The sequence below is a fragment of the Heptranchias perlo genome, chromosome 22 (assembly GCF_035084215.1).
Source record: "Heptranchias perlo isolate sHepPer1 chromosome 22, sHepPer1.hap1, whole genome shotgun sequence".
NCBI classification, from domain to species: domain Eukaryota; kingdom Metazoa; phylum Chordata; class Chondrichthyes; order Hexanchiformes; family Hexanchidae; genus Heptranchias; species Heptranchias perlo.
In genome coordinates, this window is record NC_090346.1 from 21,499,300 (window position 1) to 21,511,587 (window position 12,288).

Below are 12,288 nucleotides of genomic sequence, written 5' to 3' on the forward strand. Positions count from 1 at the left end.
AGAGCAGAAGGAGAGGGACCAGCGACTGAGAACAGACCGGGGATAAAAGGAGCGGGAGCAGAGGGCCGAGAGCAGAAGGAGAGGGACCAACGACTGAGAACAGACCGGGGATAAAAGGAGCGGTAGCAGAGGGCCGAGAGCAGAAGGAGAGGGACCAACGACAGAGAACAGACCGGGGATAAAAGGAGCGGGAGCGGAGGACCAAGAGCTGATGGAGTTTTGATCTCCTTACTTAAGGAATGATATACTTGCAACGAAGGTTCACTGGATGAGAGGGTTGTCTTATGAGGAGAGAGTGGGTAGAATGGGCCTATACTCTCTGGAGTTTAGAAGAATGGGAGGTGATCTCATTGAAACATATAAAATTCTTAGAGAGCTTGACAGGATAGATGCTGAGATGCTGTTTCCCCTGGTTGGAGAATCTAGAACTGGTGGTCATGGTCTCAAGATAAGAGGTCGGCCATTTAAAACCGCGATGAGGAAAAATTTCTTCATTGAGAGGGCTGTGAATCTTTGGAATTCTCTACCCCAGAGGGCTGCGGATGCTCAGTCATTGTGAGAATCCCTACGTGGTCAGTTTTCGGTAAAATATTAAAATGTCTACGTGGCAAAGAAGCAGAATGCAAAATGGTTAGAAAGGGTTAATTAGTTAGTAACTGAGATTGGTACAAGTGGCCTGGCCCTCCTGCTGGGCCATATGTTTGCTTAGTCAGCAGGCCTGCATTGTCTTATCAATGATAGGTCTTTGATGTGAGTCAAGGACTGGTCTGAATGTCTCCATGTTTATGGCAGATCAATATAGGGAACGAGCTTAGCCAAAGTTGAAAGACATTCCAGGTTGGGAGATAAGGAACAGAAGGGACAGGGAAGAACATTCTAAGTTGGAAAGTGAGGAAGTTATCCCCTTTGATGTCTAACAGCAGCATGATCAGCACATGGACGATTTATGATTGGTCGGAAATAATGTAACCTCGCATGGCAACCTATGCCCGGCTTATGATTGGTGTTGACCCTCGTTAAGTATGTTCCAACCCTATTGATTTGTATAAAAACGTGTGGATTTCTGTATGTTTTTGTTCTTGCTCTGCCAGCATAGAGGGACTCGATCAGGAGTCCAAATCAATGCTGCAGACTAAGAACCCTGCTATTAAAGATGTGTTGGACTTTAAAATGTATTCGACTTCAGTTATTACTGAACCAGACTGAGGGGAAAGAATCCGGATCGTCAATTGAGTATATTCAAGTCTGAAATTGATAGATATTTGGAAACTAAGGGAATCAAGGGACATGGGGATATGGCGGGAAAGTGGAGTTGAGGTAGAAAATCAGCCATGATCTTATTGAATGGCGGAGCAGGCTCGAGAGGCCTTACGGCCCACTCCTGCTTCTATTTCTTATGTTCTTATGTTCTTAAGGTGGCTGGAAATGGGAAACATGCTTATTACAGTGCATTGTTACAAGGTGGGCTGCCTCCTGTTACCTTGGCTGCCCTGGTGAGGTCAGTGAATTTTTTTCATTATTGAGCAGCCACTTGGGGTTCCTGGAAGTGCCAAGGCAACTTCCTTCCACTGGGTCAGATCATGCCCCTCATGTGCTTCCTTCCCTTCACAGTGAAAGGCTGGGCTTTCCTTTATCACATTACAACCACTAACCAAGACCAAGAATCTGTAAATTTAGGCATTCATTGCTCCGAAGAACCATCAGCCTCACAACTGCAGGGATCTAAATTGCTTCAGAGTTAAAGTGGCTCTCATGCCCCTTTGGGCTGCTGCAGTATTTGCAGCACAAAACCTGCTGTGGAGGCAAATCTAACCAATAAAGTCATTGGCCATTAAACAATTGGTGTTATATCATCATGTAAACCCTTTAGCTGAATTGCATGGAGTAACGGCGTATCGAAATATAAATTTCAATACTAGAAATGTAAAAATCAATTAAACAACTATTTTTTGTCCAATATGTTAGTTAGACAGTGTGTATGCAGAGAAAGAACTATCAGAAACAATGCACACACAAAAAAATTTTAAAATTGTAATTGTTCTTTATCCTAATTATTTGTATTGAGAGTTAAAGAATACTAATGGTGAAAAAGAAAGTATTAATAGACAATCCTAGAATTATGAATTATTGATAATCCCAGTCTTTTGGAGCTTCTGTCAAAAATAATTTTGCATCTTGTCCTGTTCTAAAATTTTATCAACACAATTCCATATATTTAGGTTAGAACAGCATTAACTGTATATTTATGAATGCACTAGCATTTTGTTTCAACAATAGAATTGCATAATCTTGCGTCATTTTGTAAATTAAGTATGTGCTGTTTAGTGAAAAACGTTATCAGAAACAAGGAAATGTGAGAATTAGTTAACTGCAATTAACCGGGAAGAGATTTCCGCAGTTTGGAACTGAGAGTGTTAAAATATTATTCAGCAAAATAGTACAACTATTCTTTGTGATGGGCGGACAGAAGTGAGCCACGAATGAATGAATGTTTAACATGTGTTTATCTTAACGCTCAAACACAGAAGTGATCCGCCCAGTGATAGGGAGGTAGGTCCCACCTACCAATCATTCAGCCTATTACATTGGGCCGATGGTTTGGGATGTGCCCCATTCCAGACTATAAAAATCAGACAGAAACTGCAGATTCACACAGCTTTCTTATACAAGAGCAGCAGTGAGATCTTAACAGACAAAATGGTTCGCTGGGTTGGACATGAGAAAGACCACATCATCTCCATATGGTCTTCTCTCAAGAAAGATGTAATTGGCCCCAAAGTCCTTGAAAGGATTGTCCTGATTTTCCTAACCCCCCCGCCCCCAATGCACCCGCACTTTGATTTGAAAATCGAGCCCAATGTTCTTTGGTACAAGCAACTGTATAACATACTTTATTGTCGCAGAAGGTTTTTGCTTTGCACCAACACTAAGTTATGATGTAAATCCAAAGTCCTGGCCCAATGGGACAGATACGAATCGGAGGTGATAATCTCATATCGATTTAGGTTGACACCATGTGGACGGTGACTGGGTTTATAAAGTGCTCTGAGAAATCCTTGGACTTTCTGGGCAATTTTTAAACCTACATGGAGCTTATTTTTAAAAAAAAGGACAGTAGATGTTGCCATCTGTGTTTTCTAAATATTTAAATTTTAACCACTTTACACATATCACTAATTTCCATAAAAGATATGTATTTTTGTTTCAGTTGCTGTAAATGACAACCTCTGTGGTTGCATTAGTCACAAATTTCTATTTAAATATATTTTCACAATATTTTCAGAATATCATGTGGAATGAGACAATTTTTGAAAAGAAACATTGTTTTGAAAAGAAACGTATTAGTTTCCAAATTGACTCATGCAAAAGGCCTTTTCTTTGGTTCGTTATCTCAGCTTGGCCAAAACTGTGATCCACCCAAGTGGCAGGGAGGGTGCTGGTGACATTTCGGGAGGCGTTTGGGAGGGTACATTCCAAAGACAATTTTTTTGCATCCATTGCCAGTGATGTGTGACTTTAACTGCCTTTGGGAACAGAGAGATGACATGAAAAATTAATTGACCAATTATTTTGTCATTGGAGTATTTTATATTATTTAACCAAATGCTGTATTTCTATTGTGTGTTATATCGATCTGCTTACTTTATTTCCGAATAATATAGTGGTAATGTTCCTGGGTCTAGTGCCCAAAAGTGCATGAAAAACAGACGTTATGCTGTGCCTGAATAGCACTGCAGCTGAATTTCCTGCATGGCTTTCCAGGTGGTTGTACCTGACTACGGCTGAAGAGGGTGCAACAATGTAAATTGCATGCAAATGAATGCCAGAGACCTGTGCACTCAGATTTGCCGCTCTATCACCAAGCGTAGTTCAGGGCCAAACTGCTACCAAAAGATGTGGTTCTTCAGCTTCCAGAGCTGCCGTTTCAGTGCTATCTGTCTTAAGGGACAGGCTGTTTTATCGAAAAAGGTCTTTAGTTTTGTTTTTTTAAATAAAAAATGGTTTTACTGCTTCTGTACTTGTTGCAGAATGCTGTTACCCTTTACCGTTAGTCATGGAGGCCGTGTTCAGTACTGTGTCACTACCAACTTTTGCAATTTGCCTTAGTTGGAAGCAGCAAAGGAGAAACAGCCACAAGCCCCCTTGACAGCTGCTGAAGTAATTTGCTGGACTCACTAAAAGCTATTTCCCTACCAGAATAAGAATCTCCTTTCCCCCGACCTTATACTTGTTACATGTCACCTGATGTCAAAAGGGAAGCCTCCCAGTCAGACTAGCACCCTATTACTTTCCCCCCCCACCGCCCCTCCACCTACTGCTTGGCACAACAATGACACCCTCTTACCAACTGTCTCCAAGGAAAACTGTGGTGGTGTCCAGACTGCTGCTTAAGATGCTACTGCCATACCAGCCATGATACACCAGCACAAATTCATTACAGGCGACAGAACCTTTAAGTTAACTTCAAGACCACCAACATGAAAATTACACTTTCGGACACAAATGCATCGAAATAAAAACTTATCACAAATCATCAGAAGCTGGCGTTTTAAAAATGCTGCCCCATTACCTTTACAAAATGAAGATTTTGTGGCTCTCCCTTGGATTGTTATTAGACTAAGATTAATAGATTTTTGGACACTAAAGGAATCAAGGGATATGGGGATAGGGCGGTAAAGTGGAGTTGAGCTAGAAGATTAGCCACAATCTTATTTAATGGCGGAGCAGGCTTGAGGGACCATATGGCTTACTCCTGCTCCTATTTTTTATGTTCTTATGCCTGTAAATTTAGGCATTCATTGCTCTGAAGAACCACTAGCCTCAAAACTGCGGTGATCTGAATTGCTTCAGTGCCAAAGTGGCTCTCATGCCCCTTTGGGCTGCTGCAGTATTTGCAGCACAAAACCTGCTGTGGAGGCAAATCTAACCGATAAAATCATTGGCCATTAAACAATTAACACTATAGCATAGGTAAACCCTTTAGCTGAATTGCATGGAGTAACTGCGTATCGAAATATAAATTTCAATTATAGAAACATAAAAATCAATTAAACAACTATTTTTTGTCTAATATGCTAGTTAGATAGTGTGTATGCAGAGAAAATACTATCAGAAACAATGCACACAAAAAAAAAATTAAAAAATTATATTTGTTCTTTATCCTAATTATTTGTATTGAGAGTTAAAGAATACTAATGGTGAAAAAGAAAGTATTAATAGACAATCCTAGAATAATGAATTATTGATAATCCCAGTCTTTTGGAGATTTGATCAAAAATAATATTCCATCAAGTTAATAATCTTGCCCTGTTCTAAAATTTTATCAACACAATTCCATATATTTAGGTTAGATCAGCATTAACTGTATATTTATGAATGCACTAGCATTTTGTTTCAACAATAGAATTGCATAATCTTGCGTCATTTTGTAAATTAAGTATATGATGTTGAGTGAAAAACTTTAACAGAAACAAGGAAATGTGAGAATTAGTTAACTGCAATTAACCGGGAAGAGGTTTCCGCAGTTTGGAACTGAGAGTGTTAAAATATTATTCAGCAAAATAGTACAACTATTCTTTGTGATGGGCGGACAGAGGTGAACCACGAATGACTGAATGTTTAACATGTGTTTATCTTAACGCTCAAACACAGAAGTGATCCGCCCAGTGATAGGGAGGTAGGTCCCACCTACCAATCATTCAGCCTATTACATTGGGCCGATGGTTTGGGATGTGCCCCATTCCAGACTATAAAAATCAGACAGAAACTGCAGATTCACACAGCTTTCTTATACAAGAGCAGCAGTGAGATCTTAACAGACAAAATGGTTCACTGGGTTGGACATGAGAAAGACCACATCATCTCCATATGGTCTTCTCTCAAGAAAGATGTAATTGGCCCCAAAGTCCTTGAAAGGTATGGTGAAAAGATATTTCTATTTTAAATATAATGCATGCTTTATATTTTCAAGCAAGATTGCCCAACAGAGATTGATGTTACGAAGGATGTTTATTTTCCAATGGTTCCCTAAACATTGTTACAGGGTAAGGTAATTAGTATTAAAGGTTTCACTGAAGTTCCAGTCATGCCCCTGTAAAGCTTAACGTTTTACTTGGTTTAAATTGATTCATTGATTAGCTTTGAGATTTAAATTCAATCCAGAACTTGACATAAACCAGTTGGATTATTTTGTTTTTTTTCCCTCCAGGATGTTCGTTGTCTATCCCTGGACTCAGAAGTACTTTCCCTTCGATGGTAAATTTAAAGCTGAAGATCACCCTGTTAAAGTTCATGCAGACAAAGTGGTATCTGCTCTGGATATTGCTGTCGCACACTTAGATAGCGTCAAGGATAACTTTACAGAACTCAGCAAGAAGCATGCTGACATTTTCCATGTGGATGTCGAAAACTTCAAGGTACGAAACTGATCTTTTTAAATATATATTTAATTTACACTAAAGTTATATTGTAAATGCAACCTAATCCCAGTGCCAGGGCACGACATGACACCCAAATAAAGTAGATTGCATCTCCGTGAAAAAGAAAAATGTTGCTATGGAGGATGGCTGTTTTGCACTGGAAAAGAGAATTTCACTCCACTTTGCTGTGAAGTCAGGTGGGGCCATAACTCTGGGTGTGGAGTTCACAAGTTTGGCAAACTGGAACCACTTCATCTGGCACCAACTTGATGTATAAATGCACCTGGAGCTGTCATGGACACCCTCTCATTGACTCATACACTGGTTTACACAGGATCACATACTGATCTTAAACAATGCTTTTTTTGCACTATTCCATTTATGCAGCGATTTTTCCTGTAATGATTAACTTTCCCATATAATATTTTCTGACAAAATCATTTGGTGCTTTGAGTTATAAATTTAGCCCATAAAAGCACACTTTGTTTTTAATTTGTATAATGGGTTTTTCTTCTTTTGTTTTATAGCTGCTGGCTGACTGCTTTATCATCGAACTGGCCCATTGCTTGCAAGTGAAATTCACTCCTGAGGTTCAAGTAGCTTGGGAGAAATTTTTTAAAGTGGTAGTTGATGCTCTGTCCAAGGAATACCATTAAATCTACAAGTGCGTGGACCATTCATCCTACATCAAGAAATGCAATCCATGAAAATATGCATCAACATCTACAAAAAAATTATTCTCAGTGCTCATTTTAAGAAATTGTATAACAGCAAGTTCAAATCATGCTGAAATAAAACTGGTGTGTTGTTGAAAAGAATGCTCCTCTTTGTATGCTAATTCCTATTCAAATTTCTAAAAATATTTCCATGTATTCCTTCTGTTGCTTAGAGCTTCAATAAAGAATCATTAATACTCTTACAATTGCCATATGTGAATTCTTCATTTAACTTTAGTCAAAAGCATAAATAAAAGTGAGATAACCCAGGTCAAAATTCAGATTTCAAAGGTCCATTTCTCAGTCACTCTTGAGGTCTCCAATGGTAATTTATCAAATAAAACTATAAAGTTTAAAAAGCACGTTGAAAATTACAGACAGTGAACGGTCCAGTTATAGTCTCGTTTTTGTGTTCATGTAAATGTTGCATCAACATTAAATTGCAGTACACCCAGGTAGTGTAGTAAGGAATTACTAGCACATTGGCCCTGACATTAAAGCAGAGCCGGGAACGGCGCCGGGATCGGGAGTGCGTGACAGCGAGTGACGAATGCGCAACATCGTGGAACACATAAGAATGTCTGATTTCAACGGGGATGCCTCATTATCATTTTACTTCAGGTTTCCGCGCTTAATCTAAGGCAAATCATGGCAGCAGAGCTCACACCCGTGATATGCTCCTCCTGCGCGATGTGGGAAGTCATGGACACTACTGGTGTCCCTGGCGACCATGTGTGCAGGAAGTGTGTCCAGCTGCAGCTGCTGGCTATCTGCATTTCGGAGCTGGAGCTGCGGGTGGATTCACTGTGGAGCATCCGCGATGCTGAGATTATCGTGGATAGCACATTCAGTGAGGTGGTCACACCGCAGGTAAAGATTATGCAGGCAGAAAGGAAATGGGTGACCGCCAGGCAGAGTAAAGGACTAGGCAGGTAGAGCAGGAATCCCCTGGGGCATCTCCCTCTCAAATAGATATTCCGCTTTGGATATTATTGGGGGAGATGGCTTATCAGGGGAATGCAGCAAGAGCCAAGACCATGGCACCATGAGTGACTCAGCTGGACAGGAGGGGAGCAAAAAGAATGGGAGAGCAATAGTGATAGGGGATTCCATCGTAAGGGGAACAGATAGGCGTTTCTGCGGCCGCAGACGTGATTCCAGATGGTATGTTGCCTCCCTGGTGCTCGGGTCAACGATATCATGGACCGGCTGCAGGACTTTCTGAAGGGGGAGGGTGAACAGCCAGAGGTCGTGGCCCACATCGGTACCAACGACATCGGTAAAAAAGGGATAAGGTCCTGCGAGCAGAATATAGGGAGTTAGGAAATAAATTAAAAAGCAGGACCTCTAAGGTAGTAATCTCAGGATTACTCCCAGTGCCACGTGCTAGCGAGAGCAGAAATAGAAGAATAGACCAGATGAATGCGTGGCTTGAGAGATGGTGTAGGAGGGAGGGGTTTAAATTCCTGAGGCATTGGAATTCTGGGAAAGGCGGGACCTGTACAAGCTGGACGGATTGCACCCAAGCAGAACCAGGACCAATATCCTCACGGGGGCATTTGCTCGATCTGTTGGGGAGGGTTTGAACTAGTATGGCAGGGGGATGGGAACCAAAGGGCAGGTACAGATAGGACAAATTCAGACCAGGAAACGGAAGCGGGAAGGATCCCTGTGCGCTAGAGGGAGGGAACATTTATAAAAGAGCACTGGAAAGAAGTAAATCTTAGTGGTAACCTTTCATTTATAAAAAAGTTGAACTAAAAAGGGACAAAGGAGAGAAATAAGACTAAAAGGGGATCAGCTGGGATGCGGGTGACACTGGCAAGGCCACATTTGTTGCCCACCCCTAGTTGACCTGAGACGGTGGTGGTGGGCTTTCTCTTTGAACACTAAAGTCTGTGTGGTGATGGTGCTCCCAAAATGGCGTTAGGTAGGGAATTCTAAGATATTGATCCAGCAACGATGAAGCAACAGCAATATATGTCAGGGTGCTGTATGATTTAGAGAGAACCTTGGAGGTGGTGGTGTTCCCACAACATTGATGCTCTTGTCCTTCTTGATGGTAAAAGTCACAGAATTGTGAGGTGTTGTCAAAATAACCTTGCGGAGTTGCTGCAGTACTTCCTGCAGATCCATAGTGTACTGTGGTAGAGGGAGTGGATACTGAATCCAGGCACAGGGGCACTGATCAACCAAACTGAATTCCAGAGGCGAGGTGAGAGTGACTGCCCTTGAGATCAAGGCAGCATTTGACCAAGTGTGTAAAATCAAGGAGCCCTAGTAAAATTGAAGTCAATGGGAATCAGGAGGTAAACTCTCCATTGGTTGGAGTCATACCTAGCACAAAGGAAGATGGTAGTGGTTGTTGGAGGCCAATCATCTCAGCCTTAGGACATCACTTCAGGAGTTCCTCAGGGCAGTGTCCCAGGCCCAATCATCTTCAGCTGCTTCATCAATGATCTCCTCTCCATCATAAGGTCAGAAGTGGGGATGTTCGCTGATGATTGCACAGTGTTCAGTTCCATTCGCAACCCCTCAGATAATGAAGCAGTCCATGCCCGCATGCAGCAAGAACCTGAACAATGTTCAGGCTTGGGCTGATAAGTAGCAAGTAACATATGTGCCACACAAGTGCCAGGCAATGACCAACTCCAACAAAAGAGAGTCTAACCACCTCCCTTTGACATTCAATGGCATTACCATTGCTGCATCCCCCACCATTGACCAGAAACTTAACTGGACCAGCCACATAAATACTGTAGCTACAAGAGCAGATCAGAGGCTGGGTATTCTGCAGCGAGTGACTCACTTCCTCACTCCCCAAAGCCTTTCCACCAATTACAAATCACAAGTCAGGAGTGTGATGGAATATTCTCCACTTGCCTGGATGAGTGTAGCTCCAACAACACTCAAGAAACTCGACATCATCCAGGACAAAGGAGCCTACTTGATTGGTCCCCCATCCACCACCTGAAATATTCACTCCCTTCACCACCGGCGCACAGTGGCTACAGTGTGTACCATCCACAGGATGCATCGCAGCAACTCGCCAAGGCTTCTTCGCCAGCACCTCCCAAACCCCGACCCCTACCATCTGGAAGGACAAGGGCAGCAGGTGCCTGGGAACACCACAGCCTGCATGTTCCCCTCCAAGGCCAGTCAGTTTAACCTTGGTGGTGCTGAAACTTTTTGAAACGATTATCCGGGACAAAATTAAAAGTCACATGGACAAGTGTGGATTAATTAAGGAAAGCCAGCATGGATTTGTTAAAGGCAAATCGTATTTAATCAACCTGATTGAGTTTTTTGATGAGGTAACAGAAAGGGCAATGCAGTTGATGTGTATATGGACTTCCAAAACGCGTTTGATAAAGTACCACATGATAGGCTAGTCAGCAAAGTTGAAGCCCATGGAATAAAAGGGGCAGTGGCAGCATGGATACGAAATTGGCTAAGTGACAGGAAACAGAGAGTAGTGATGAACGGTTGTTTTTCGGACTGGAGGAAGGTATACAGTGGTGTTCCCCAAGGGTCGGTGCTAGGACCACTGCTTTTTTTGATATATATTAATGATTTGGGTGTACAGGGCACAATTTCAAAATTTGCAGATGACAGAAATCTTGGAAGTGTAGTGAACAGTGAAGAGGACATAGACAGGCTGGTGGAATGGGTGGTAACGTGGCAGAAGAAATTAAATGCAGAGAAGTATGAAGTGATACATTTTGATAGGAAAAATGAGGAGAGGCAATATAAACTAAATGGTACAAATCTAAAGGGGGTGCAGGAACAGAGAGATCTGGGGTTATATGTGCACAAATCATTGAAGGTGGAAGGGCAGGTTGAGAAAGCAGTTAAAACAGCATATAGGATCCTGGGCTTTATAAACAGAGGCATTGAGTAGTAAAGCAAGGAAGTTATGATGAACCTTTATAAAACACTGGTTCGGCCACAGCTGGAGCATTGTGTCCAATTCTGGGCACCGCACTTTAGGAAGGCCTTAGAGAGGGTACAGAATAGATTTACTGGAATGGTTCCAAGGATGAAGGACTTCAGTTATGTGGAGAGACTGGAGAAGCTGGCATTGTTCTCCTTAGAGATGAGAAGGTTAAGAGGAGATTTGATAGAGGTATTCAAAATCATGAGGGGTCTAGACAAAGTAGATAGAGAGAAACTGTTCCCATTAGTGGAAGGGTCAAGAACCAGAGGGCACAGATTTAAGGTAATTGGCAAAAGAACCAAAGGCAACATGAGGAAAAACTTTTTTACGCAGCAAGTGGTTAGTATCTGGAATGCACTGCCCGAAGGGGTGGTGGAGGCAGATTCAATCACGGCATTCAAAAAGGAATTGGATAAGTACTTGATGGGAAAATATCTGCAGGGCTATGGGGATATGGCGGGGGATTGGGACTAGCTGGATTGCTCTTGCAGAGAGCCGGCTCGGGCTCGATGGGCCAAATGGCCTCTTTCTGCGCTATAACCATTCTATGGTTCTATAATTCTCAGTCACACACCATCCTGACTTGGAAATATATTGCCGTTCCTTCATTGTCGCTGGGTCAAAATCCTGGAATTCCCTACCTAATAGCACTGTGGAAGTACCTTCACCACACGGACTGCAGCAGTTCATGAAGGCAGCTCATCACCACCTTCTCAAGGGCAATTAGGGATGGGCAATAATGTTGGTCTTGCCAGCGACGCCCACATCCCATGAATGAGAAAAAACTGTTCTGTCCTGGATAGTATCAAGCCTCTTGAGTGCTATTAAAGCTGTATCATCAATACACTCCTGAGTTGAGCTCTGTAGATGGTGAAGATACTTTGAGGAGTCGGTAGGTTAGCCACTTGTCACAGGGTACCCACCCTGTGCCCTGCACTTGTAGCTACAGTGTCGGTATGGCCAGCCCAGTTAAGCTTCTGGTCATTGATGACCCCAAGATTGCATATTTGAATCCCATATCGTGTTAAGCTTATCATTCTGTGGTTACTGTCCATCAGGGGTGCTGTGACTTTCATTTCCTGTACTTTGCCTGGGTCATTAATGAATAATTAGCTCCTTTTCTTGGCTTCTTTGATTTGTTGCGCTATGGAGCCATTATGCATTCCATTTAACAACTCTGATTCTAAACCGCTTAGGTTTCCCCAATTTATATTTG

At 42.2% G+C, this 12,288-nt stretch overlaps 1 protein-coding gene across 1 annotated transcript; it reads left to right on the forward strand.

Moving 5' to 3' along the window:
• The first annotated feature begins 5,768 nt into the window (after positions 1–5,768).
• LOC137340887 (hemoglobin subunit beta-like) lies at positions 5,769–7,341 on the forward strand. Its single transcript, XM_068003691.1, has 3 exons — positions 5,769–5,916; positions 6,209–6,416; positions 6,947–7,341. The coding sequence occupies exons 1-3, from the start codon at positions 5,825–5,827 to the stop codon at positions 7,073–7,075; spliced, it is 429 nt and encodes a 142-aa protein (XP_067859792.1). The 5' UTR covers positions 5,769–5,824; the 3' UTR covers positions 7,076–7,341.
• The last annotated feature ends 4,947 nt before the right edge of the window (positions 7,342–12,288 follow it).

What these genes read in the sequence shown, in the direction of transcription:
- LOC137340887 (XM_068003691.1), top strand. Translation starts at nt 5,825, where the DNA reads ATGGTTCACTGGGTTGGACATGAGAAAGACCACATCATCTCCATATGG. An exon ending in GGCCCCAAAGTCCTTGAAAG is followed by an intron (nt 5,917 to 6,208) that starts GTATGGTGAAAA and finishes TTTTCCCTCCAG; the next exon opens with GATGTTCGTTGTCTATCCCT. An exon ending in TGGATGTCGAAAACTTCAAG is followed by an intron (nt 6,417 to 6,946) that starts GTACGAAACTGA and finishes TTTGTTTTATAG; the next exon opens with CTGCTGGCTGACTGCTTTAT.